The sequence below is a fragment of the Mauremys mutica genome, chromosome 3 (genome assembly GCF_020497125.1).
Source record: "Mauremys mutica isolate MM-2020 ecotype Southern chromosome 3, ASM2049712v1, whole genome shotgun sequence".
NCBI lineage: Eukaryota > Metazoa > Chordata > Testudines > Geoemydidae > Mauremys > Mauremys mutica.
Window position 1 is genome coordinate 5,063,713 of NC_059074.1, and position 22,500 is coordinate 5,086,212.

A 22,500-nucleotide genomic window follows, 5' to 3' on the forward strand; every position below is an offset into this window, starting at 1 on the left:
CTGGCCTACAGAGCACTTGTGTTTATTCCACCTGTGGCCTCTCAAAACTTAACTTTTAACGTCGTTCTTCACCTGGGCATTTAGCAGGCAGAAGCTGGTATTTATAGCCTCGGATTTACAGTACAGACTCTATCAGCCATTCTCTTCCCCCAGCACCCACAAACTGCTATGCTACTTTCATATTTTAGGAGCATCCTCTTATGATTTACATTCAAATATTGACAAATTTGCTGCTTTGCTGAAGTTTTATTTCTGCTTTTTGCTGACGGCTGCCATTCTTCACCGTGTCCTCGCTGCAGCAGGTTACATATATTTAAAATGTAAAACATCTTTGCAACTTCAATTTGGAATTGATTTTTTTTTTTAAGGAACTAAAACATGGTAAAAAATGAAGCTACAGATTTCATCTCCCCACCCCCGCAGCAGCAGAAGCTGTAAATGTTTTTGATGCAGAAAAAAAGAGAAACATGGAAGAATCTGTCAGTTGAAAGCTGCTTTTGTCTTCAAAAACCTGCCAAGTAGAAAAATGCGAGATAATTAGAAGCTGTTTTTAAAAGATTAAAGCTGTTTTATTAATAAGGCAGCTGATGTTTATCAAACTACATCATCAGCAAAGTGCTACAGGGCAGGCGGCTTATGCGTATGAGCTCCACTTTCAACATGGAGGTCGGGTAAGCGGGTTGTGAAATGAGAAAAATGGCTTTAAAAATTACTGCAGAACAGGGTCCTCTGTAGCAATAGAATGTGTCAGTTTTTTAATTACCCTAAAAGAGACTTCTACACACACAGTGAACTACTCTTCCAAAAAGCATTTGCTTCTGTAAGTAACGAGATGGATGCACGAAAACTCCCTATTAATGTGAATTCTCTCAATAGCTTTGGTATAAGTTTTTCCAATGTATACAACAATGGAAGCCTTCTCTGGGTGGTACTTTTACCAGGCATCCTACAGGGGCTGACTGGATGTCATTGCATAGAGATAGACCCTGGACTGGCTTCTCCAAACCCTTTCTTGTCCCCTTAAAAATCCTTGAACTGCTCATGTCTCCGCAGAATCAGCACACGGAACGGGGCGGTGAGTGCTGGTTTGATCTGCTGGCTCTGCAGGGCTGAACTAACCAGGTCTGACTTGGAGACACTGAGAGAACAGTGATGCATCCGACGAAGTGGGTATTCACCCACGAAAGCTCATGCTGCAATACGTCCGTTAGTCTATAAGGTGCCACAGGCACTCTGGTCCTTTGAGAGAACGTGGGTTATTTGGTCCCCTGTTCTCTGAGCTGCTCCCAGGTCTGCACTTACAGCTACAATCAGGGACAATGCAAACATGGAGAACTAAGGGTCCAGTATTTCCTAGTGTAGACAGCACCCAAAGGAACCAGATGGGAGCAGCAACCAGGAATCACTTTCCTGCCTGTAACCAGCCATCGGTACTTGCTCAAGTGCTCACGCTGACTGCTGGCAAACAGTGACCTTTGTCCCATGACTGAGTAGTTTAGGGCCTCAAGACAGGCATTGCCTTTATGTAATGAACCAGCCCCATAATGCTGAGAAGTGGGTTCTTTAATGTGGCAGGGGACATTCACTTGGCAATGTGGAGAGCGGGCCCCAATCCACCCAGCCAACGATGGTGTTTCGCCGCTATATTCTGCTGCCTTTGAACCGCGGATCTCAGAGCACCTTGCACATAGGAATCACCTCTCTCAGTGCCCCCTGCAAGGGAGGTTATACGATAGCCGTTGTGCAGATAGGCATACAGACTCTAGGGGGGTGTAGCATGTGGTCTTCCCACATGGTTGATGAGGTTGCAAGATGTACGATGCTTGGAGATCTTCAGAGGAAAGGGACCCCTGGCAATCTATGCTTCATGCACCCGAGGGATTTCACACTCCTGCCTAGCTCTTACGGGAGATGGCCGTCTCCAGGGCAGCTGGAGTCATGATTCCCAGGCTGGTAGAAATACAGGCGCTAGCTTTGATTGGGCTAGAGTTGTAAACATAGCAGTGTGACCATGAGCAAGCCACCGGAGCACATGCCTAGGCTCTTGGGTGAGGCTGCACTTGGGTGGCACCCAGGCGGCCACACTGCTATTTTTAGTGCGCTAGCTTGAGCAGAGTGACCATGTGGACGTCCGTCTGCCTTACACCTAGCTGCAGGACACGGACCCTCAGCTGGGTGCAGGGCAGCTCTGGGTTCCTAGGTGCAACCAGGGGCGGCGGGTTTGGTGGTGCCCAGAATGGGTCCAAGTCCCACCCCCACACACACACACCCCCGTCTAAGGCTTTGGGAGGGAGTTTGGGTGCGGGAGGGGTGTGGGCTCTGGGAGGGAGTTTGGGTGCGGAAGGGGTGTGGGCTCTGGACTGGGATTGGGGTGTGGGCGCTGGGAGGGAGTTTGGGTGCTGGGTGCAGGCTCTGGGCTGGGACAGAGGGTTGGGGTGCGGGAGGGGGTGTGGGGCTGGGGATGAGGACTTTGGGGTGCAGCAGGTAGGCTGCCCTGGGGCTGGGGCAGGGGGCCAGAGAGGAGGACTCTCCTCAGTCCTCTCCCCCCAGCAACAACAAACTCCAGGAGGGGAGGGGCCCTGGCATGACACTCACCCAAGCCCCCCAGGCTGCTGCTCAGGGGGTCCAGCCAGGATAACCCCCCTCCTCCTCCCAGAGTCGACTCGCAGTCGCCCGCCGGGGGGGTGGGGGCTGCCACCGAGGGAGCTACAGGGGGCAGCCACCTGCTGCCCGGGGCAGCCACCTGAACCTGAGCATCCCGCACCTCCCTTTCCAACCCCAGCTCTGCTCTGCAGGACGGACGGGCTGCTCCTACCCCCAGCCCAGGCGCGTGGCTGCTCGTGGAGCGCTTGGTCCGGCTGCCTGCCGACTCCCAGGGCGGGAGGGAACCGCCCAGTGCTGCATCGGGTCCCAGTGGGGAAGGTTCCTCCTCCCACAGGCCAGAAGTGCTGGGTCTGACCCTGCAGGCCAAGCCCAGGCAGCTCCCCAGCAGACACGTACTCACATGCACAGGCCTCGGGCCGCTTCATTCGCCTGGCTTTGGCTCCAAACTCTCCCTTGTTCCCTGTGAGCAAAGAGAGGAAGACCCGTCAGGCTCGCCTCACGTCTGTGCAGCAGAGAGCTCCGGCTGGCCAAGAGCCAGCAGCTCACGGGAGCCTGGTGCTTCCATGCAGGCAGGCAGGGCCCTTGTGCGCAGCCTGGGAACTGGGTCCCTAAACTTTAAGCTCGCTGGCACCTGTTGATGGCCAAAAGGCAGCTGCCTCGCGCCCCTTCCTCCTGCCCTGTGGGGGCGAGTCCCGGTGCCTCACCTGCTGGGTCGCCAAAGGCAGGAGGCCCGGCAGCTGCAGCACACCCAGGCCCCAGAGGAGGGAAGAGGAAAATCTGACCCCCCACCCCCGGATGGCACCTGGAGGGCCCTGCGGTAAGCCCCGGCTCAGCAGGAGAGAGGCCAGGGTGCAGGGCTTGTGAGCATGGGGTGCTTTCAAAGGGGAGTCATGGAAATACAGGGGGACCCCAACCCAGATAAAAATCCAGCTGCCGGAAGGCATCAGCTCTGCCTAAAGCACAACGAATAGGGGAGAGGAAGGACAGGTCTGTCCCAGCAACAAGCCGGGCTGCTCGGGACTCCCACGCAGAGCGAGCGCTAGCGAGCGTAACCTAGGCCGGCTCCCGCCGGACAGTGGAACCGCGGAGCTACAAAGCCCAGTCCAACCCCAGAGCAGAGCGACGGCAACGGGGGAGAGCCTGAGCCGGAGAGACGTCCCCAATGCAGAGAGACAGATTTCCTCCAGAGACCAGGTCTGACCAACTCCTCCCTATCAGCCGTGGCGCAGGAAAGCCTGCACACCCCCGTGACAGGATAGAGGTGACCTGACGCTCCTGAGCAGCCTTCACTGCAGCAGCAACTGACCCTGCTGCCAAATGGACCCAGGAGGAAACCCAGCCCTGCTGAGAGGTCCTAGAATCATAGGACTGGAAGGGACCTCGCCAGGTCATCGAGTCCAGCGCACGGCACTAAGGCAGGACTGGGTACTAGCTAGATCGACCCTGACAGGTGCTTTTCTAGCCTCCAGAGATGTCGATTTCACAACCTCCCTAGCAGGACTGGCTCCAAGTTTTTTGCCGCCCCAAGCAAACAAATTTCCCCGTGCCCCACCGGCCCCACCCCAACTCCACCCCTTCCCCCCCATTGCAACCCCTTCCCCAAATCCCCAGCCCCACCTCCTCCCCCGGGTATGCTGCATTTACCTCCTACCCCTCCCTCCCAGAGAGGAGAAGCAGAGCAGCGGTGTGCTCGGGGGAGGAGGCGGAGGTGAGCTGGGGGGGGGAGCAGTTCCTCTGCCCCCCCCAGGGTTACTTCCTGTGGCCCTCCCCGCGCCCCCCACTGCCTCAGCTCACCTCCGCCTGCCCCTCTGCGCACATCGCCGCCGCTCCGCTTCTCCCCCTCCCTGCCAGGCTTGCCGCAAAACAGCTGATTCGCCGGCAAACCTGGGAGGGAGGGGGGAGAAGCGGCACGGCGGTGCGCTCAGGGGAGCAGGCGGCAGTGGAGCAGAGGGGAGAGCAGTTCTTCTGCCCCCCCCAGGGTTACTTCCTGCGGCCCTCCCCGCGCCCCCCACCGCCACAGCTCACCTCCGCTCAGGGCCGGCTCCCGGCTTTTTGCTCCCCAAGCAAAAAACAAAAGGAGCCGGAGTGCCACCCCTTGGAAAGTGCTGCCCCAAGCACATGCTTGGAGCGCTGGCGCCTAGAGCCGGCCCTGCTCCCTAGGCAATTTATTCCAGTGCTTAACCACACTGACAGTTCGGAAGTGTGATGTTATGAGGGTAACATAATATTTCATTGGGATGCAGTCAGTGATGTTTGTGTCATCCCTGCCTGCATCAAATTTGCGTTGGGGGTGTGACGTTATGAGTGTGATATAATACTTCATTGGAAGGTGACAGGGCCAGAAAGAGTTAATTAACTCACGGACTGACCTGACCCATGGCCGAACTTTAGAGACTGGTTAGGAAGATCTGTAAATGACCAGAGCTTTGAAATGCAGCCGGCATTGTTAGAGGTAGAAGGGTAGGTGTTTGCTCAGGTCCTGTGATGTAAGCAAACAAGTCTTGCCCATTGCTATAGCTTTGATTCAAAGATCAAAAAAGGAATATTAACATTTAGGAAGACATTTGACTGGAGTCACCCTGAATATGGACATTGGACTATAACCTCTGGACTATTTCTAAAAGGACTTTTGGCAACTACAAGCTCATCTCTGCTATGTACCTGAACCTCAAGAATTGAATTCAAGTCTGTCTGTATATTGATCTTTTAACCAACACTCTCTCTTTTTTCTTTTTAAATAAATTTGAGCTTAGTTAATAAGAATTGGCTCTAAGCGTGTATTTTGGGTAAGATCTGTGTTATCATTTGACCTGGGTCTGAGGCTTGGTCCTTCAGGATTGAAAGAACCTTTTCTTTTACATGATGAGATAAGATTTTCAGGAATCATCATCATAGCTGACGTGTGTCTGGATGGAGGCCTGAGGCTGGGCACTTTAAGGGAATTGCGTGGTTTGGACTCTGAGTAACCAGTGAGGTGCTACAGAAGCTGTTCTGTGCTGGTTGGTAAATCTAAGTATTGGAACATCCACCAGCTTCTGAGGTTTGTCTGCCCCGTTTTGTTTGCAGTTCACCCTGATTTAGTGACCTCAGCTGGCTCCCATGGGCAGCATCGTCACAGGAAGTTTTTCCTAATTTCCAACCTAACCCTCCCTTGCTGCAATTTAAGCCCATTACCACTTGCCCTGTCCTCAGTGATTAAGGAGAACAATTTATCACTCTCCTCTTTATAGCAACCTTTTACGTACTGTTATCATGTTCCCCCTCATCTTCTCCTCTCCAGACAAAACAAATCTACTTTTTTCAATCTTCCTTCATAGGTCACATTTTCTAGACCTTTCATCATTTTTGTTTCTCTCCACTGGACTTTCTCCAATTTACCCCTCTTTTTCCCAAAGTGTGGTGCCCAGAACGGGACACGATACTCCAGCTGAGGTCTCATCAGTGCTGAGTAGAGTGGAAGAACGACTTCTCCTGTCTTGCTTACAACATTCCTGCTAATACACCCCAGAATGTTTGCTTTTTTTTGCAACAATATTATATTGTTGATTCATATTTAGCTTGTGATCCACTATGACCCCCAGATCCCTTTCTGCAGTGCTCCTTCCTAGACAGTCACTTCCCATTTTGTGTTTGTGCAACTGATTGTTCCTTCCTAAGTAGAATACTTTGCATTTGTCCTTATTGAATTTCCTCCTGTTTATTTCAGACCATTTCTCCAGTTTGTCAAGATCATTTTGAATTCTAATCATGTCCCCACAAGTGCTTGCAACCCCTCCCAGTTTGGTATCATCTGCACACTTTATCAGTGTACTCGCAATGCCATTACTCAAATCATTTATGAAGATATTGACTAGAACTGGTTAAAAGATCAATATACAGACAGACTGGAATTCAATTCTTGAGGTTCAGATGCATAGCAGAGATGAGCTTGTAGTTGCCAAAAGTCCTTTTAGAAATAGTCCATAGGTTATAGTCCAATGTCCATATTCAGGGTGGCTCCAGTCAATGACTGGGGATCTCAATCCTTGTGGCTTAAGGTTTCCCCCTCTTGAAACCCAAAGCAGATCTGAGATGAAGCAGGATCGTGTCCCAGGGTTCTTATACATTTCCAGCAGCCTTTCAGCCTGAGAAAACAATTGGCTTAACTCCTTCTCCCAAACATCCTGGCAATTAGCACAGGGTAATTTATCGTTAAGCAGTTCAGATACACGTTACCACAACCTTCAAAGAGACACCTAGACAATAACACTATTTCCCTCAAGTATCTTCCTAAATGTTAATATTCATTTTTTGATCTTTGAATTAAAGCTATAGTAATAGACAAGACTTGTTTGCTTACATCACAAGACCTGAGCAAACACCTCCCCTTCTACCTCTAACAATGCCGCCTGCATTTCAAAAGCTCTATTCATTTACAGATCTTCCTAACCAGTTCCTAAGGTTCACCCATGGGTCAGGTCAGTTTGTGAGTTAATTAACTTTTTCTGGCCCTGTCACCTTCCAATGAAATATTATATCACACTCATAATGTCACACCCTGGCCGCGCCGCTGTGCAGGGTGCTACACAGGAGCTGGGGTCACACTTACCTGAGCGGTGGTGGCCCCGGAGGGGAGCTCTTTCTGGATGCGTTCGAGCAGAGCGTCCCGCACCTGTAGGGAACACAAGGTCACTCCTGTTACCCTGTCGGGAGACAGGCTATGAGGCTGGAGGGACCATTGGCCTGACCCGGCAGGGCCGTTCTTATGCTGTTAAGAGCAGGGCCGGCTCCAGACCCCAGCGCGCCAAGCGCGTGCTTGGGGCGGCATGCCGCGGGGGGTGCTCTGCCGGTCGCCGGAAGGGCAGCAGGCAGGGCTCTAGTGGACCTCCCGCAGGCGTGCCTGTGGAGGGTCTGCTGGTCCCGCAGCTCCAGTGGACCTCCCGCAGGCATGCTTGCGGGAGGTCCACCGGAGCCGCCTGCCGCCTTCCGCAGGCACGTCTGCAGGAGGTCCACTGGAGCCGCGGGACCGGCGACCGCCAGAGCGCCCCCCCATGGTGTGCTGCTGTGCTTGGGACGGCGAAATTCCTAGAGCCGCCCCTGGTTAAGAAGGCGGTTGTTTTTGATGGCTGCCTGGAAGTGTCTTTGGCCCAGCGTGACTGGCGAAGGCCGGGAAGAGGAGCAGCTCACCTTCTTGTCCATGAGGCAGCCGAAGACCAGGATGAAGACACCCTGCGTGAAAGAGAAATAAAGAGCATTTACTGATCGGTTCTCACCTGGTGCTGCTTAAACACTGTCCAGTGAGTCCCCAGCCGATGGCCTGGTTTTCTGAGACCTGTGAGGCTCAGCGAGGTTAGCTCCAGGGGCATGGCTGAGAGAAAGGAGACATGGCTGGGGTGGCCCTGTGCTGTGGCAGTCCCTCGCTGCCTGTCCCTTAGCAGGCTCCCAGGCCTTGTGTCTGGATGTGGGCCGCTGGGGCAAACTGGGAATGTTCTTAACGTTTTCTCTGAATACTGTATTGGAGCCTCAGTGTCCCCTAGGCAGTTCTTAAGTATCTAGGTGGTGGATCAGGGTGTGTGATTGCTGCAGAGCAAAGGGCCAGTGCACCTAAATGCCTGACACTCTGTCTCCTAGCAACTGATGGCCTGGGCCCCTCCCCTGCAAAGGTGCCAGCTGAAGGTGTTGGAGACAAAGAGATCAGGTGACCTCCTGGCCCAGGAAAGGAACTGAGAGAGGAGGAGGGGCTGGAGGGGGTTGTTAGTCTGGAGCTGGCTGGGGACGAGGAGTGAAGTGCAGACGTAGGGGTCTGGCTCACTGCCCCCCAGAATGGACCCAGCCGAGGGGTCCGGTTCTCTGTGCCTACAAGCTCTGTTTTAGACCCTGTTCCTGTCATCGAATAAACCTCTGTTTTACTGGCTGGCTGAGAGTCACATCTGACTGCAGAGTGGGGGTGCAGGACCCTGTGGCCCCCCCAGGACCTCCCTGGGGCGGGCTCGCTGTGGGAAGTGCACGGAGGGGCAGAGGATGCTGAATGCTCCAAGGTCAGACCCAGGAGGCGAAGACGTGTGGGCTTCTTGCCCTAAACAAGTCTGCTCCGAGGGAGAGGAGGCTCCCCAAAGTCCTGCCTGGCTTGGTGGGGAGCAGCTCCAGAGCATTGCCCGGGGACTCCGTGACAGCCCGATGCAGCTGGAGGGAGATAATGGGCATTTAGAGTCTCGCGCACGTGGCAGATTGCCATGTCGCATCACCCACCTGCAATGAGTTCAGGACAGCGAACATATAATGGGACAATTCAGAGCTCTTGCTTGTCATGGTGATAACCCCCAGCCCCCAGGTCAGGCCGAAGATGGGCGTCAGGATGAGCAGGGCTTTGAGAATGCTGAGCAGGATCTTCCTCTCTTCTCCTTTGGGGCCCTCGGACACCGACGGCCTCATCAGCTTCATCACCACCACGAAAAGGATCAGCACATTGACCAGGACAATGACCAGGACGGGCACAGAGAAGGCGTAAATCGCCCCATTGTGCCCACTGAGCCAACAGGCCGTGGTCTGGACGTAGCCCCGCGTGGGGTAGTAAACAGCCACGGCAGCGGCAGCAATGATGAGCGGGCACAGGTACCCGATGGTCACCACGAGAGGCGTGACGGAGGCTTTGGCCAGCTGGTGGAAGACGAACACCAGGTGGTGGAAAAGCATGAGGGCTTGGACGAGCATCCAGAAGAACATGGCCAGGTAGAAGAAGTGTGTGAAGAACGTGGCAGCCACGCAGAGCTTGTTCTCGTGGCTCGGGGTCATCCAGGTGGAGCCCAGGAACCAGGTGTTGGCCATCAGCAGGGACAGGGCGATGTTGACCAGAGTCATGTAGCGGAAGTAAGAGATCTTATTCCTGACCACCGACCGCCAGGCCAGGTAGTAGATCCCCAAGCAGAGGATCAGGGCCAGGATGGAAGCACACACCCCAAAGTGGCTCAGGAAGTCCAGCCAAAAGCTATCCTCGATGCTATGGATGGACATGAGGACGGAGAAGGAGGTCAGGTGCTGGCAGGTGCACGTGGTGGTGGTGCCTGTGCCAGAGGTTTGGCATCCCTGGGAGGACCAGCCTCCTTCCCCTTGGAACAAGCCATGGTCCCAGAACACGCACTGGGGCCTCTCCTCCCCAGACGCTGCCACAGCCTCGTCCTCTGTCGCGTTTCTGTGACCGAAGGTCATGGCAATCTCCGCCCGGCTCACGCTCCCGTTGCTGGACATGATGCTGCTGGACAACAGCAGGCTGCCAAGGACGTAGCTAGAGCTGCCCAGCCCTGGGCCGTAGTTCGCAGGCAGGAGTCCACCCAGCGTCTTCAGCGCCATGCTGGTCACAGTGACGTTGGCCCCCAGCTGCACCAGCTGCTCCAGCACTTCCTGGCTGATGTGGGTTTGGAGCAGGGGCTGCACGTGGAAGGTTTTGCTGTAGTCAGTCAGCGAACCCGGATCGAACACGGACCCCTGGAGCTCGACGTTGGGCAGGCTGAAGCTGAAGTTGCCGGCCGCGGGGACCGGCCGCCTGGTGATGTTCTCGATGGACTGCAGGAACGTGGAGGCCACGGAGGGCACGTCGGCTTGTGCCGTGGCCCACAGGGCCTGGAGATCGAAGTCAAGCATCTGGCTGACGACTGCCAGGAAAGTCTGCAAGCACAAAGACGGCCTTTGGGTTGTACGGGCCTCGTCACCTCGAGGGCTGATTTCCCAGAGCTGGCCCCTCCCTGCCTCCCCCGGGAGTGACAGTGTCAGTGTTGAGGCCATGGCTGTCTGGGATGCCTCGCTCCGCCCCACGCTTAGCACAGGAGCTAACTGCAGTGACGCTGTGGTAATTCTGGTATTTGCCGGCGAACGCTGAGGTTCTGACGTCTACCACGCCAGCAGGGAGTCTGTGTGGGCCCCCGTCTAGCTCCATCGTTTCTCTCTCCATCCTCCCCCCCAGTTCTCTTTCCGTCTGGCTCCCCCCTTTCCTTCTCTGAGTCTCCTCGTCGAGGCAGGACAAGGCCTCGCTTGGCAAATGCTGAAAATAAATAGACTGAAAACGATACAGGGCCAAACCCAACCGTGTCTGTGCAGTGCCCCACACAACAGGGTCTGGCTCTGGCCTGAAGTCCTGGCGAACACAGCGCATCGTGCCCGGCAGCCGGCTCTCCCAGCTGAAGGGTCGCAGCGGGCTGTGCGAGACTTGCAGCGTCCCACCGGCCAGTCCCGCCCAGCGTGGGCTGCCCACGTCCCACGGGGTCTGCGAGCCAACCAGCGCCGCGTCCCGGGTACTCACGGCCATGGTGCTGCTGCTGAGGTGCAGGCCGGCATCCCCGGCAATACGGGAGATGGTGTCCACCATGGTCACTAGAGCCAGCAGGTCCGAGGCAGAACTCACAGAGCCCTGCCCAGGCAGAGTCTCCACCCTCAGCCGCTCAGTTAGCCACGCCAGCTCGCTCCGGGGGTTGCCCAGCCCTGCCAGGACCAGCTGGAGAGGGAAAAGGGGTCGGGGGGAGGACAGGCTGAGATTTAACAGGCTGGGGCACCGGGGCAATCTCAGGGCCAGACATTACAGAGCCTTCCACTTCCAATCCAACCCAGGGGCCTGGTCTCCAGGGACCCAGCTCCCCTGGCCATGCAGTCGCTGAAGTCAGTGGCCGTTTCTCAGCTCCCAGGGGATGATGTGGAAGGGAGGTCTGGGCCGCAGAGGGTCTCGGTCCTGCCCCTTTCTGCAGCAGCAGAGGCAACCCGCTGACTACGCTTTGCACTGACGGATGCAGCGGAGTTTTGGGACGCTGGAAGGGACGGCTGTGAATTTCCAGGCCCCCGGCCTATATCCAAGAATGTTTCCTGCACTCTGGCAAAGGGTCAGCATCAGTGTCCCTGCAGAAGCCTCTCTCTCCTGAGGCTGCTGGGAACTGCTGGGCTGTCTCATGCTCCAGTCGGGCTGGAGATAGGGTGTAAAGTCTGACCAGTGAGAGTTTGAACAGCCAGGGTGGTTCACCGTCGGAACAACTCAGCTGGGGTCATGGTGGGCTGCCATCACCCGCAGGCTTTAGAGCCAGACTGGCTGTCTCTCTGGAAGATCTGCTCTCACTCAGAAGGGCTTTACAAGAGGCAGGATGGGCTAGATTCTAGATCTACACCACTAGCCTGGGGTTCAGGAGACCAGCCATCTATTCCTGGCTCTGCTGTTAGGTGACCCTGGGCAAGTCGCGCTCTGTGCCTCGGTTTCCCCATTTGTAATATGGAGACAATGATCTTGACTTCTTTAGTAAAGCGCTGTGAGAGCTAATGAGGATAAGAGCTAGGGCAGAATTCAGACCCTGGGAAATCGGGCGACCTCAGGAGCTCATGTGTAATCCATGTGGCTAATAGGCAGATATCTCTTTAAGAGACCCACTGGGAGGAGGTAGGGGTGAGCTGTGTCTGTGTCGCTGTTGCTAGGCGGATAAAGCACTCCACATCCAGAAGTTTCTGGAACTGGGGGTGGTAGTTTGGGGTCTGCTCCAATAGGTTCCTGGGTGCTGGGGTGAGACTCCATGAGGGCAGCTGTCCCTGCAAAGGGCCATGTGCCCTGGGGAGCCGGGAGACGCTGAGCCCGGGAGCAGACAGCGGGCTGGGGTCCCGAACTCGGCAGCATTTTGCAGCAGGGTTTTCTTTAGACCTAGACCCATAACTGAGTGGCTGGTTACTCAGGTCGCTGGCAGGGATTTCGGCAGGGGAAGCGCCTGCCTGGAGCCAGCTGAAGAGCCCCGACAAGCCAGGGGAGGGAAGATGCTGTTTTAGACTCAGACTGTCTAAACTTGGTGATCAAAGACTGGAACTGAGACTTCGGCGAACTCAGCCGAGGCTTTGGGGAGCGCTCAGCTTCTTCTCACTGCGTTCCTGGGGGAACTGAACTGTCCAGAGTTCAATCTGTTTTCTTTCTGTATCACTGTGAAGGTAACAGCTGTGGTTATAACATAGCCGTGTCATGCTGTAAACATTAGAGCAGGCGTGTGTGTGTGTGTGTGTTGCACCTGCCCTGCCCCGACTGCTGCCCCCTTCTCTGGTCCAGGGACCTTCCCCGGCCCCTATCACACTGCTCCCTCCCCTCCCCCCCCCAGGGCTCCCTGTGGCCCCTGTGTTTGTGTGCTGGACAGTCACATCCAATCCCTTCACGCTGCCCCGCTTTCCCCTCCCCTTAGTTCATAGCCCCAGAAAATCCCTTCAAACTGTCCCCCTTTCCCCTCCCCTTACCCATGGGGGAATGACGGGCCGAGCGAGCAGGCAGGGGCAGCGAGGCTTTATACTTTGTGTGTGTGTGGGGGGGGGGGAGTTGTTTCCACGGGGCCAGGTGGCACTGGGGCGGGGGGGGGGGGGGGGGGGGGTGTGTTTCGGAGGCGGGGCGGCCAGACGGCACTGGGGGGGCGGTGTTTTGGCGGGGCTGGGGGGTTTTGGCCTCAGCTGTGTTCCTTGGAGTAATATGGCCCTCGCCTCTTTCCGAGTTGTGCAGGCCTGCCTTAGAGTATTGTTTGTTTCTTTATCATAAGATTTTATAAAGATATTGAACTAAATTCATTTCTTTAGTCCCTTTGGGGACTTGAAGGTGGGAGGTTGACCCTGTGCTAATCCTTGCTGAAAATCCTGAGAGACTGAACTCTGGGTCTCCAGCTACTTTCTACGGGAGTTGGATTGTTTTTAGGCACTGGAGACGGGTAATGAAGTGAACTCGAGCCCACCCAAGGGTTACACACGCATCATTTGTACTTAGATTTCCAGAAAGCCTTTGACAAGGTCCCTCACCAAAGGCTCTTAAGTAAATTAAGCTGTCATGGGATAAAAGGGAAGGTCCTTTCATGGACTGAGAACTGGTTAAAAGACAGGGAACAAAGGGTAGGAATTAATGGTCAATTCTCAGAATGGAGAGGAGTAACTAGTGGTGTTCCCCAAGGGTCAGTCCTAGGGCCAATCCTATTCAATTTATTCATAAATGATCTGGAGAACGGGGTAAACAGTGAGGTGGCAAAGTTTGCAGATGATACTAAACTGCTCACGATAGTTAAGACAAAAGCAGACTGTGAAGAACTTCAAAAAGATCTCACAAAACTAAGTGATTGGGCAACAAAATGGCAAATGAAATTCAATGTGGATAAATGTAAAGTAATGCACGTTGGAAAAAATAACCCCAACTATACATACAACATGATGGGGGCTAATTTAGCTACAACGAGTCAGGAAAAAGATCTTGGAGTCATCGTGGATACTTCTCTGAAGATGTCCATGCAGTGTGCAGAGGCGGTCAAAAAAGCAAACAGGATGTTAGGAATCATTAAAAAGGGGATAGAAAATAAGACTGAGAATATATTATTGCCCTTATATAAATCGATGGTACGTCCACATCTCGAATACTGTGTACAGATGTGGTCTCCTCACCTCAAAAAAGATATTCTAGCACTAGAAAAGGTTCAGAAAAGGGCAACTAAAATGATTAGGGGTTTGGAGAGGGTCCCATACGAGGAAAGATTAAAGAGGCTAGGACTCTTCAGCTTGGAAAAGAGGAGACTAAGGGGGGATATGATAGAGGTATATAAAATCATGAGTGATGTGGAGAAAGTGGATAAGGAAAAGTTATTTACTTATTCCCATAATACAAGAACTAGGGGTCACCAAATGAAATTAATAGGCAGCAGGTTTAAAACAAATAAAAGGAAATTCTTCTTCACGCAGCGCACAGTCAACTTGTGGAACTCCTTACCTGAGGAGGTTGTGAAGGCTAGGACTATAACAATGTTTAAAAGGGGACTGGATAAATTCATGGAGGCTAAGTCCATAAATGGCTATTAGCCAGGATGGGTAAGAATGGTGTCCCTAGCCTCTGTTCGTCAGAGGATGGAGATGGATGGCAGGAGAGAGATCACTTGATCATTGCCTGTTAGGTTCACTCCCTCTGGGGCACCTGGCATTGGCCACTGTCGGTAGACAGATACTGGGCTAGATGGATTTGGTCTGACCCGGTACGGCCTTTCTTATCATTGGGAAGGAGGTTCCTTCATTTCCACCCTAAGTGAGCCCGGGGCGATGCTAGAGTAATCTCCCCTCGGGGAGGGTGACTGCTGAGGCTGAAATGCAGATGGCTGGCTGGGAGCCAGGGTGTAGGATCGTAGGTCTAAGGAACAGGAGGATGGCAGGAAGCCTCCACTCACCTGAGCACTGTGCAGTCCAGCCAGGAGCTCTCTGTGGGTGCAGTTGCTTATCACCTCTCCCCAGACTCCTCCTGCGGAGCAGCTCCTCTGCACTGTCCCAGCTCTGTTGTCAGGACACAAGATCTCGGCCACTTGCCCTGCCTTGGTGGCTGCCCACATGCCTTGCGAGTCATTGCTGGGACAGAAGGGATCCCCAGCTGGGACAACGGGGAGGGAGGAGGAGACAGAGTGAGGGCAAAGCACATGGGACAATGACACCATAAATAACGATCGACTCGTGTGGAGCAAAGAAGGGGAACCAGGCGTGCACAAAGGATCGGAGCTGTGAAGCATGGTCCAATCGCCAGGGAAAGTCCTCTGCGCGCACAGCCGGGAGATGCTCACGCCACGGTAGCGCGTACCCGCCGTCAGCCACACAGCCGGGAGATGCTCGCGCTATGGTAGCGCGTACCCGCCGTCAGCCACACAGCCGGGAGATGCTCGCGCTATGGTAGCGCATACAAGCAAAGAGAATCACAAGCATAGAGGGCCCCTGAGAGCTAGGGTGGCTTTACCCCAACACCAGTGTGGTCTGGCTGCTGAGCCCAGCGAGAGCTCAGGGCGAGAGCCCCATCCCCATCCCCGACCCCTGGGGAGCTGAGGCCAAACAGAACTCCCGTGGCTCGCCTAGCGCTCCTCACCTTGGATCACAGACACCGTCACCACCGCCTGGGCCGCACCCAGCCCCTCGCTCTCAAACACGCACTGGTACGGGGTGTCCTGGGCGGGGCAGGTCTCCAGGGGGAGGGAATGGCACAGAGGGTCCGTGTCACCCGCCAGGTCAGCTGAGACAGGGAACAGGAGACACAGGTACATGCGAGGGGCACGGCAGGCCTAGCACACGAACTGATGGGCTCAGGGGTTGCCGTGACGAGAGGCTGCAGAGGCCAGGGCCGGTCAGCGTGGAAAGGGGGAGGTTCAGAGGGGACGTGTTTGATCTCAAAGCACCTGACCAACACACGTTGGTTAATTAGGCCCCTGCGCGCGACTAAGCCTCAGCCGCAGTGCAGAGACGGGGACTCTGCAGCACAGCGAGGGACACGTGACTGTGGAAGGCCACCCAGCATGTCAGGGACTGCCCGGAAGAGGCCTCGTTCCGGCTCTAACCACCAGACACCACGGTGATGCCGAGAGGAGATATTCGTTTGGGCAAGGTGCAGCCAGCCCATCCGGCGCCTCTGGCGGGAGGTGGGTCATTTTATATAGGCACTAGTGATGCTCCTAGGTAGGAAAACTCAGCTACGAGACAGCACGTCTCCTGCATCAGCTGATCTCCTGCGGCATTGCCCAGCTGGCTGGAGGTGTCCAGCTCGTGTGGAACGCCAGGGAACGGGATACTAGGCCAGCTGGACCACTGGTCAGAGCCTGCGTTCCCATGCCACGACTTCCGCTCCCAGACTCAGGGCAGGTTCCTAGAGTTCCAGGGTCCCCCCGGGGTGTGTGGTACTCACCCCACTCGGCCTGCCATGCACCTGGAGCTCTGGAGCCGGGGACCCAGGACACTCGATAGGCTCCGCCTCTGTTCCTGATACAACACCGCAGGTTTATCCCGCCGGAGGAGCTGCAGTTCATGGACACCTGGGCCGGGGTCTGGACGATGTCTTCGGGGCCCAGCGAGACGCTGACCTGCTGCCTGAGCTGCAGCTGGGAGTTCTCCCAGACGTACCGGCATATGTACTCCCCTGATGGACACAGACCAGAGTCACGGGCTGGCTCGCTCTCCCCCCGGCCTGCCCCGCGAGGATGAGGAAGATAGCAAGGGAGGGGCACCCTCTGCAGCACCATCACTACCTGGGGGTCTGATCTCTCCAGCTCTCCAACGAGGCAGGCTCAGGGCTTGGCTGGGAGACATCAGCGGCTGCAGGGCGTGTGGTGGGTGAACCAGTAAGCGGAGCTGGTCTATGCTATTCCAAGTCAGCACTAGGGGGCGCTGGGCTGCCATTGTTGGATGAGGTGGAAAACCAGAGTCCTCAGCGCTTGTGATGGCTAATGGGCTCGGGGGAGTTTGCCCAAGGGTGGGCGTGAGCCCCACTGGCATGGCTCTAACCTGAGACGTTACGCTCTGCCTCCTGGTACCCCGGCCTCGGCACTTCCCACTGGAAAGACTCCCTCCCTGCAAACACTGCTGCGCCTGTTGGCTGGTGCAGAACCCCTGCTCCGTTCCAGCCGCGGGTGACCGATGGGCTGACGGCTTTTAGCGGGCTCATGCGCTGGGGTCCTAGTGGGTGAATGGCCTCCTGCATCATCCCTAACTCGCCTGCGCAGCTACAGCAAAGAGGCCCAGGGTGCACATCAAAGAGGGTCTCCCCTTACCCTGCTGTGAGGGGGACAGACCTGATTTTCACAGGGTCCAGCAAGATTAGCGTGATGCTGGCACACCAGATACCTGCTCGCACCAGGGTCCCCATGTGTCCACTGAACACTGACAAATCCTTAACTGCAATCGATCTGGCTCATCTGCATGTTAGTATTGTTAAAACAGCTACTGAGATTATAAGTATAATGGTCAGAGCTAGATCGCTCCTGTTACCAGCCTGCCCCGACCAGAGGTGGCCTGGGGAGAGCAGCCGGTCTTGGTGAGAACGGCCTGGGAGCCTCGGTCCCCTGCAGTCTGCACTGTTCCTGGCACTGGGTGCGGGGGGGATGTACCTGCCCAGTCCGCGGAGATGGAGCTGACTCTCAGGACGGCCACCGAGCCGTTCGTTACCAGCATCGCCTGTGTCCCATTGTGGAGCTCCCTCGCCGAGCTCCCGTCGGGGCTGAGCAGGTACCAGGTCACCTCGGTGGCCCCCGCCCGCAGGCTGAAGGAGATGGTGAGGTCGCCCCCTGCTGGGATTAGCTGCGGGGCCGACGTTGGGCTCGCAGGGGCTGAAATGAGAAGCAGGGGCTCATGCCCAGGGTCTCGACAGCAGCTCCCGTTGGGTGAGCCCAAAGCAGGACCTTTCTCCATGGACTAGTGGCTGACAGCAGCCTTCAGATACCCGGGCAGGATGCCTGGGCGCTCAGGGGCTCCCAGAGCCCAGCCCAGTGAACCCGCAAGCCAGCATCTTGGAGCGCTGCCGGGAAGCCTCCCGTGCGCCCAGCGAGGCAGGTGGGCACCGTGAGTGCAAGAAGGGGACAGGAGGGTGAGCAGGCCCCTTGCCAGCATGGCACAGACTTGGGTGCCTCATTTCTTGGGCCCCCCACTTGTTCCATGTGCAGAATTGTGTCTGAAGCCCCTCCCCCGCATCAGTCAGCTCTCCCCTGGGCTGGCAAAGCGAGATGGGAACCCAGGAGTCCGGGGATCATTTCACCCACCACCTTGAGCGTCTCCTGGCCCCTGGCCCTGGGACAGGCTCGGGCACAGGCCAGCGGGGAGCTTGCCTGTGGTGCTGGGGAGCAGTGGCTGGCAGTATCCGGGGCTCTTGGCCGTCCAGCGGAGACAGCTGCAGGGGGAGAGGAGGAGGGCCCCGCAGGCGGCATACTGGCCGCAGACGTCGCTGTTCCACTCGTAGCCTGGCAGGCAGCGGCACTCCCGGCTGGCGCCCTGCACTGGGCCACACTCTGAGGTCAGGAGGAGAGAGGAGACGGTGAGGACGGGGTGGGAGCCGGCTCGGCTCGGTGCCTGCTGGGAGATGGCTGCCGAGCCAGCCAGAGGCTTTCGGGGGCGCTCCAGAGACCCCTCTGCTATTGCTGCCAACCCTGGGGCTGCCAGCCGGCCATCGGCCAGGCCCATGTGCACTCCGGAGACCCCCTCCCCCAGGAGACTGACTGTGGCTGTGAGGGGGTGGAGCAGGCAGTAGAGTCAGCAGGGGATGGGTCCAGGTCAGGCAGTCGAGAGTTGTGGGGGCAGATGGAAATGGGTCAGGTGGCCTGGGGGATGGCCGGGGTCAGAGGTTCGGAGGGGGTGGGGGATGCTGCTCAGGTGGTGGTGGGGCGGGATGGACCTGCATCAGCCAGTCCTGGGGGCAGGACACAAGGCGCCCAGGTGGCCTGGGGAATGGCCGGGGTGAGATGTTCTGGGTGGGGGGGTGCCGGTCAGGTGGTGGTGGGGTGGGATGGACCTGCGTCAGCCAGTCTGGGGGCCTGAGGGGATGGCTGGGGTCAGATGTTCGGGGGGGGGGGGAAATAGACCTGCATCAGCCAGTCGGGGGGGCCGGACACTCGCTGGCCAGGTGGCCTGGGGAATGGCCGGGGTGAGATGTTCTGGGGGGGGGGCATTGCCAGTCAGGTGGTGGTGGGGCGGGATGGACCTGCATCAGCCAGTCTGGGGGGCCGGACACTCGCTGGCCAGGTGGCCTGGGGGGATTGATGTGGGTCAGGCAGTTGGGGGGCAGGGGTTAGAGAGGCGCTGGGTGTGCGGGTTGAGAGGGGCCTTGCCCGTCCCCGGGGGCCCACGTGCCGCTCACCAGTGCTGACGCTCAGGGCTGTGATGTTGCCTGTAGAGCCCGCCAGTGGCCTGGGCACAGGCAGTGCCCCGAGGAGCAGCTGGATCTGGGCAGTGTCCATCGTCCCTGGGGCGAGTGGCACCAGCGTTATGTAGGCGGCACCGCTGAGCAGGCCTGAAACACCAGAGCGACCTGTCTGGGCCGGGGGCTGGGTGCTGCCCTGAGGCCTCTGCTCCCCCCACGGTGTGCGGGATGCCCGGCATCGCTCGGCTTTCCCCACCCCAGCCCTGGTGCGCTCACACGGCACCGGCCCTATGGAGCGAGGATACCCCGGTCTGGGCACGGGACCTCAGCCCCCTGTGGGGCTCACAGTGCGTAGCCGATGGCCTGGGGGGCAGGATTGGGTGGCCCAGCAGTTAGCACATTAACCAGGGACATAGCAAAGCCAGGGCACTTCCGTCTCCGCCAGATGCCCTGGGCGAGTCCCCCAGCACCTGCCTCCCTGGAGAAATACACTAAGGACCAGACACCAGGCCATAGACACACCCTTGAGAGACCTCCCCTAGCCGCAATCAGTTTTCAGAGAACCAGCCTAAGGTGAGGGGAGTTGGGCCGCACAGCCGCAGGGAGCAGCCTGCTTTGTCTCTCCCTGCTTTGCTGCTTGTGTGTATTGTTCTGACTCCTCAGAAATCAAACAGAGTGACGGTGCAGCATTCCAGCAAGAGTATTGTAGGTTCTTTGCCAACTTCTCAGTGTATCTGCAGAGTATGCAACACTTCCCACCTTTCCTCCCCGTCCCGTCTCCCTCCCCATCCCTTGCCCTCCCCCAGCTCAGGAAACACTGCTGAGGGCCCCATCTCCCACCATGATCTGCTCACCAGCTGTTCTCCTGACTCTCTCCAGGGGGGCCTGGCCATCGCTCTCCCCTGCTGGGCTCCTGAGACCCTGAGCAAGGACCAAGGGAGAGAGACTGAGCATTAGCAAGAGCCACACAGGCCAGCAGAGAGCCTGGCTTGGCCTCACGGGGGGTGGATGTGGGGTCGCTAAGCCCAGATCCACTCCAGTCTCCTGACAGCCAGCAGTATGGGCCATGCACAGAAGCTGCATCAGGATCACCTGATCGTGCATCCCCGGCCCTCAAGCCACATAGCACAGGTTTGATGCATGCACTGTACTTACAGCTGGAGCACCCACCAGCAGCCCCGCCGATCGGCTCCTCCCCCTCCCTCCCAGCGCCTCCCGCCCGCCCGATCAGCTATTCAGCAGCGTGCATGAGGTGCTGAAGGGACGGAAGAGGCAGCGTGGGGGTGAGGTCGGGGGTGGAGCCAGGGTCGAGCACCCCCCGAGAAGTTGGTGCCTCTGCCTACACGCTGCACACCCAGACCCCGTATAGCCCCGTGCCCCGTATGCAACGTGGGTCAGTTGGGTCTGAGCCGCATACACCGGTTTGCAATGTCCACGTGACACACACGCATGGTGCCTGGTCACCATGCCCACACGTGCACCCGTCATCCTCGTACACAGCTGCAGCAGTGCCGCACTGGGCGGGCGCCTGGGCCAAGGGCCCGTCAGCACAGAGCCTTCCCAGAACACGCCCGGCGCCAGGCTGGCTCTGTCTCCTGAGGACACCGCCGCGTCCAAGCTGTGCAAACCCTGGGGAGCAAACATCATTTCCATGTTTGGGTTCCGGCTGCCGGCAGGGCGAGGACCTCATCTGCATGGGAAATTCGGTCCCTGGCGAAACCCAGGGCACCTGTGGGGCTTAAAGAGACAGGCCTGGGCTAGCCCCTAGGGGCCAGGTTTTTCCAAGCCGGTCCTGATGGAAGCAGCTTCTGCGCCGTCCGGTACCTGAGGCCTCTCTCACAACATCCAGCCTGTCCCGACATAGAGGAAACCAAAACTGTGCCAGGGGAAGTAAGTGGGATTCCTCTGTGAAAAGCGCCCCTGGGGTGGGACTGGGAGCCGGGAGTTCCTATGCTCTGGCCCTGATGCAGCCTCTGCCTCGGTTTCCCTTCTGTGAAATGAGGCTTTTCCAGTGGGGAGGGAAGTGAGAGCCCTGACCTCCCGGGCACAGGCCTCCACACGCCCAGCCGACGGGACTGCGTTGTGGCCCCTGGGCTGGATGTGAACTGGGGACCCGGAGGCAGCAGCTCCCTCGCTCCTGAGCCCTGTTGGGGGCAAAGACGGAGACTGGCAAAGGCACCCTCGGGTGTTGGGGGCCAGCCCCGCCTTCCCATCACCCCCCGCCCTCTCAGGGTGGCTTTGCCAGTCTCAGCCCAGGGCTCAGAGCGCGGTGGAGTGATGCATCTTCTCCAAAGGGCAGAGCACAGGGCACTTTTCTAGCCGTTTAAATACTGATTGCTGGTGTCCCACCCCCGCCGTTATCCTCCCCGCCAGCGTCTCTGTCTGCTGTGCTCTATGGATGGGTCGATTCCTGGGGGAGGGGGAATCCTGGAGCCCAGGAGAAAGGCGGAACTCACCGCGGCTGGAGCGTCTCCGAGGGTTTCCTGCGTGTGTAGCTGGAGGCTGGCGCCCAGGACCAGAAGGCAGGGCAGCGGGATGCCAGGGCAGCCCATCGTGAGTCCGCGGCAGGGCACCCCTGGCAGAGTGGCCGCTGGGGAGCTGGGGCTGAGGCGTCTGGCTCAGAAATGCAAATTTCCTTGGGGCGAGTCCAAGATGCAAACAGGATACGCTGCAGGGGCCGGTTTACGCAGTGATCGGGGGGGGGGGGGGAGCTGCTGTTGGGACCCAGGGGTGAATAATCTCGTCCGCTGTGGGAGTGGGGGGCTAGGTGACAGGACCCCTGCGCCCTCTGTGACAGGCTGGCCCGGGGCTGGTCATTAACCAGGTACAGCTGAGTGGGGCAGGTGTTCCCGCCCCTGTACATCAGGTGTGCAGAGCTCAGAGGAGAGCAGGGAGGGGTCCCGGGACAGGCCTGTGACACCAGACAGGTCTGGGAGCCCCTGTCAACCCCTAGGAAAGGGCCAGCGAAGCCTGGAAAGAACCGATCGTGGGGGACTAGTGACTGCACTGGGCTGTGTGTGCCCTGTAAGGCCATTTACATTGTGTGGGACGCCATTAATGAACGTGGGCTGGCGTCTTTTAAAGCACTTGAGAGGGGAAACTGAGGCCAACACCCCAGTCGTGCTGTGGTGCTGCCATGAGGGGTGTCCTGTCCAAGGCTGCCCCAGCGCAGGTTTCATGTGACTGAGATTGTCACATGAAAGCAGCTGCCCCCGTTAGCAGCACAAACAACTTCCCGGGGGAATCAGGATTCGTGGGAGTCTGTTCATTACTGGAAACTGGTCGAGGGGGGTGGGGGAGTG

At 57.4% G+C, this 22,500-nt stretch overlaps 1 protein-coding gene across 1 annotated transcript; it reads right to left on the bottom strand.

The window, feature by feature from the left end:
• Positions 1–273: 273 nt before the first annotated feature.
• Positions 274–21,851, bottom strand: ADGRF3 (adhesion G protein-coupled receptor F3). Its single transcript, XM_045009145.1, has 14 exons — positions 21,655–21,851; positions 20,053–20,119; positions 19,196–19,348; positions 18,171–18,350; positions 17,457–17,675; positions 16,280–16,489; positions 15,449–15,592; positions 14,769–14,965; positions 10,877–11,068; positions 8,833–10,245; positions 7,771–7,812; positions 7,193–7,255; positions 3,005–3,064; positions 274–511 (listed from the first exon to the last, which is right to left on the bottom strand). The coding sequence occupies exons 1-13, from the start codon at positions 21,748–21,750 to the stop codon at positions 3,026–3,028; spliced, it is 3,015 nt and encodes a 1,004-aa protein (XP_044865080.1). The 5' UTR covers positions 21,751–21,851; the 3' UTR covers positions 274–511; positions 3,005–3,025.
• Positions 21,852–22,500: the final 649 nt, after the last annotated feature.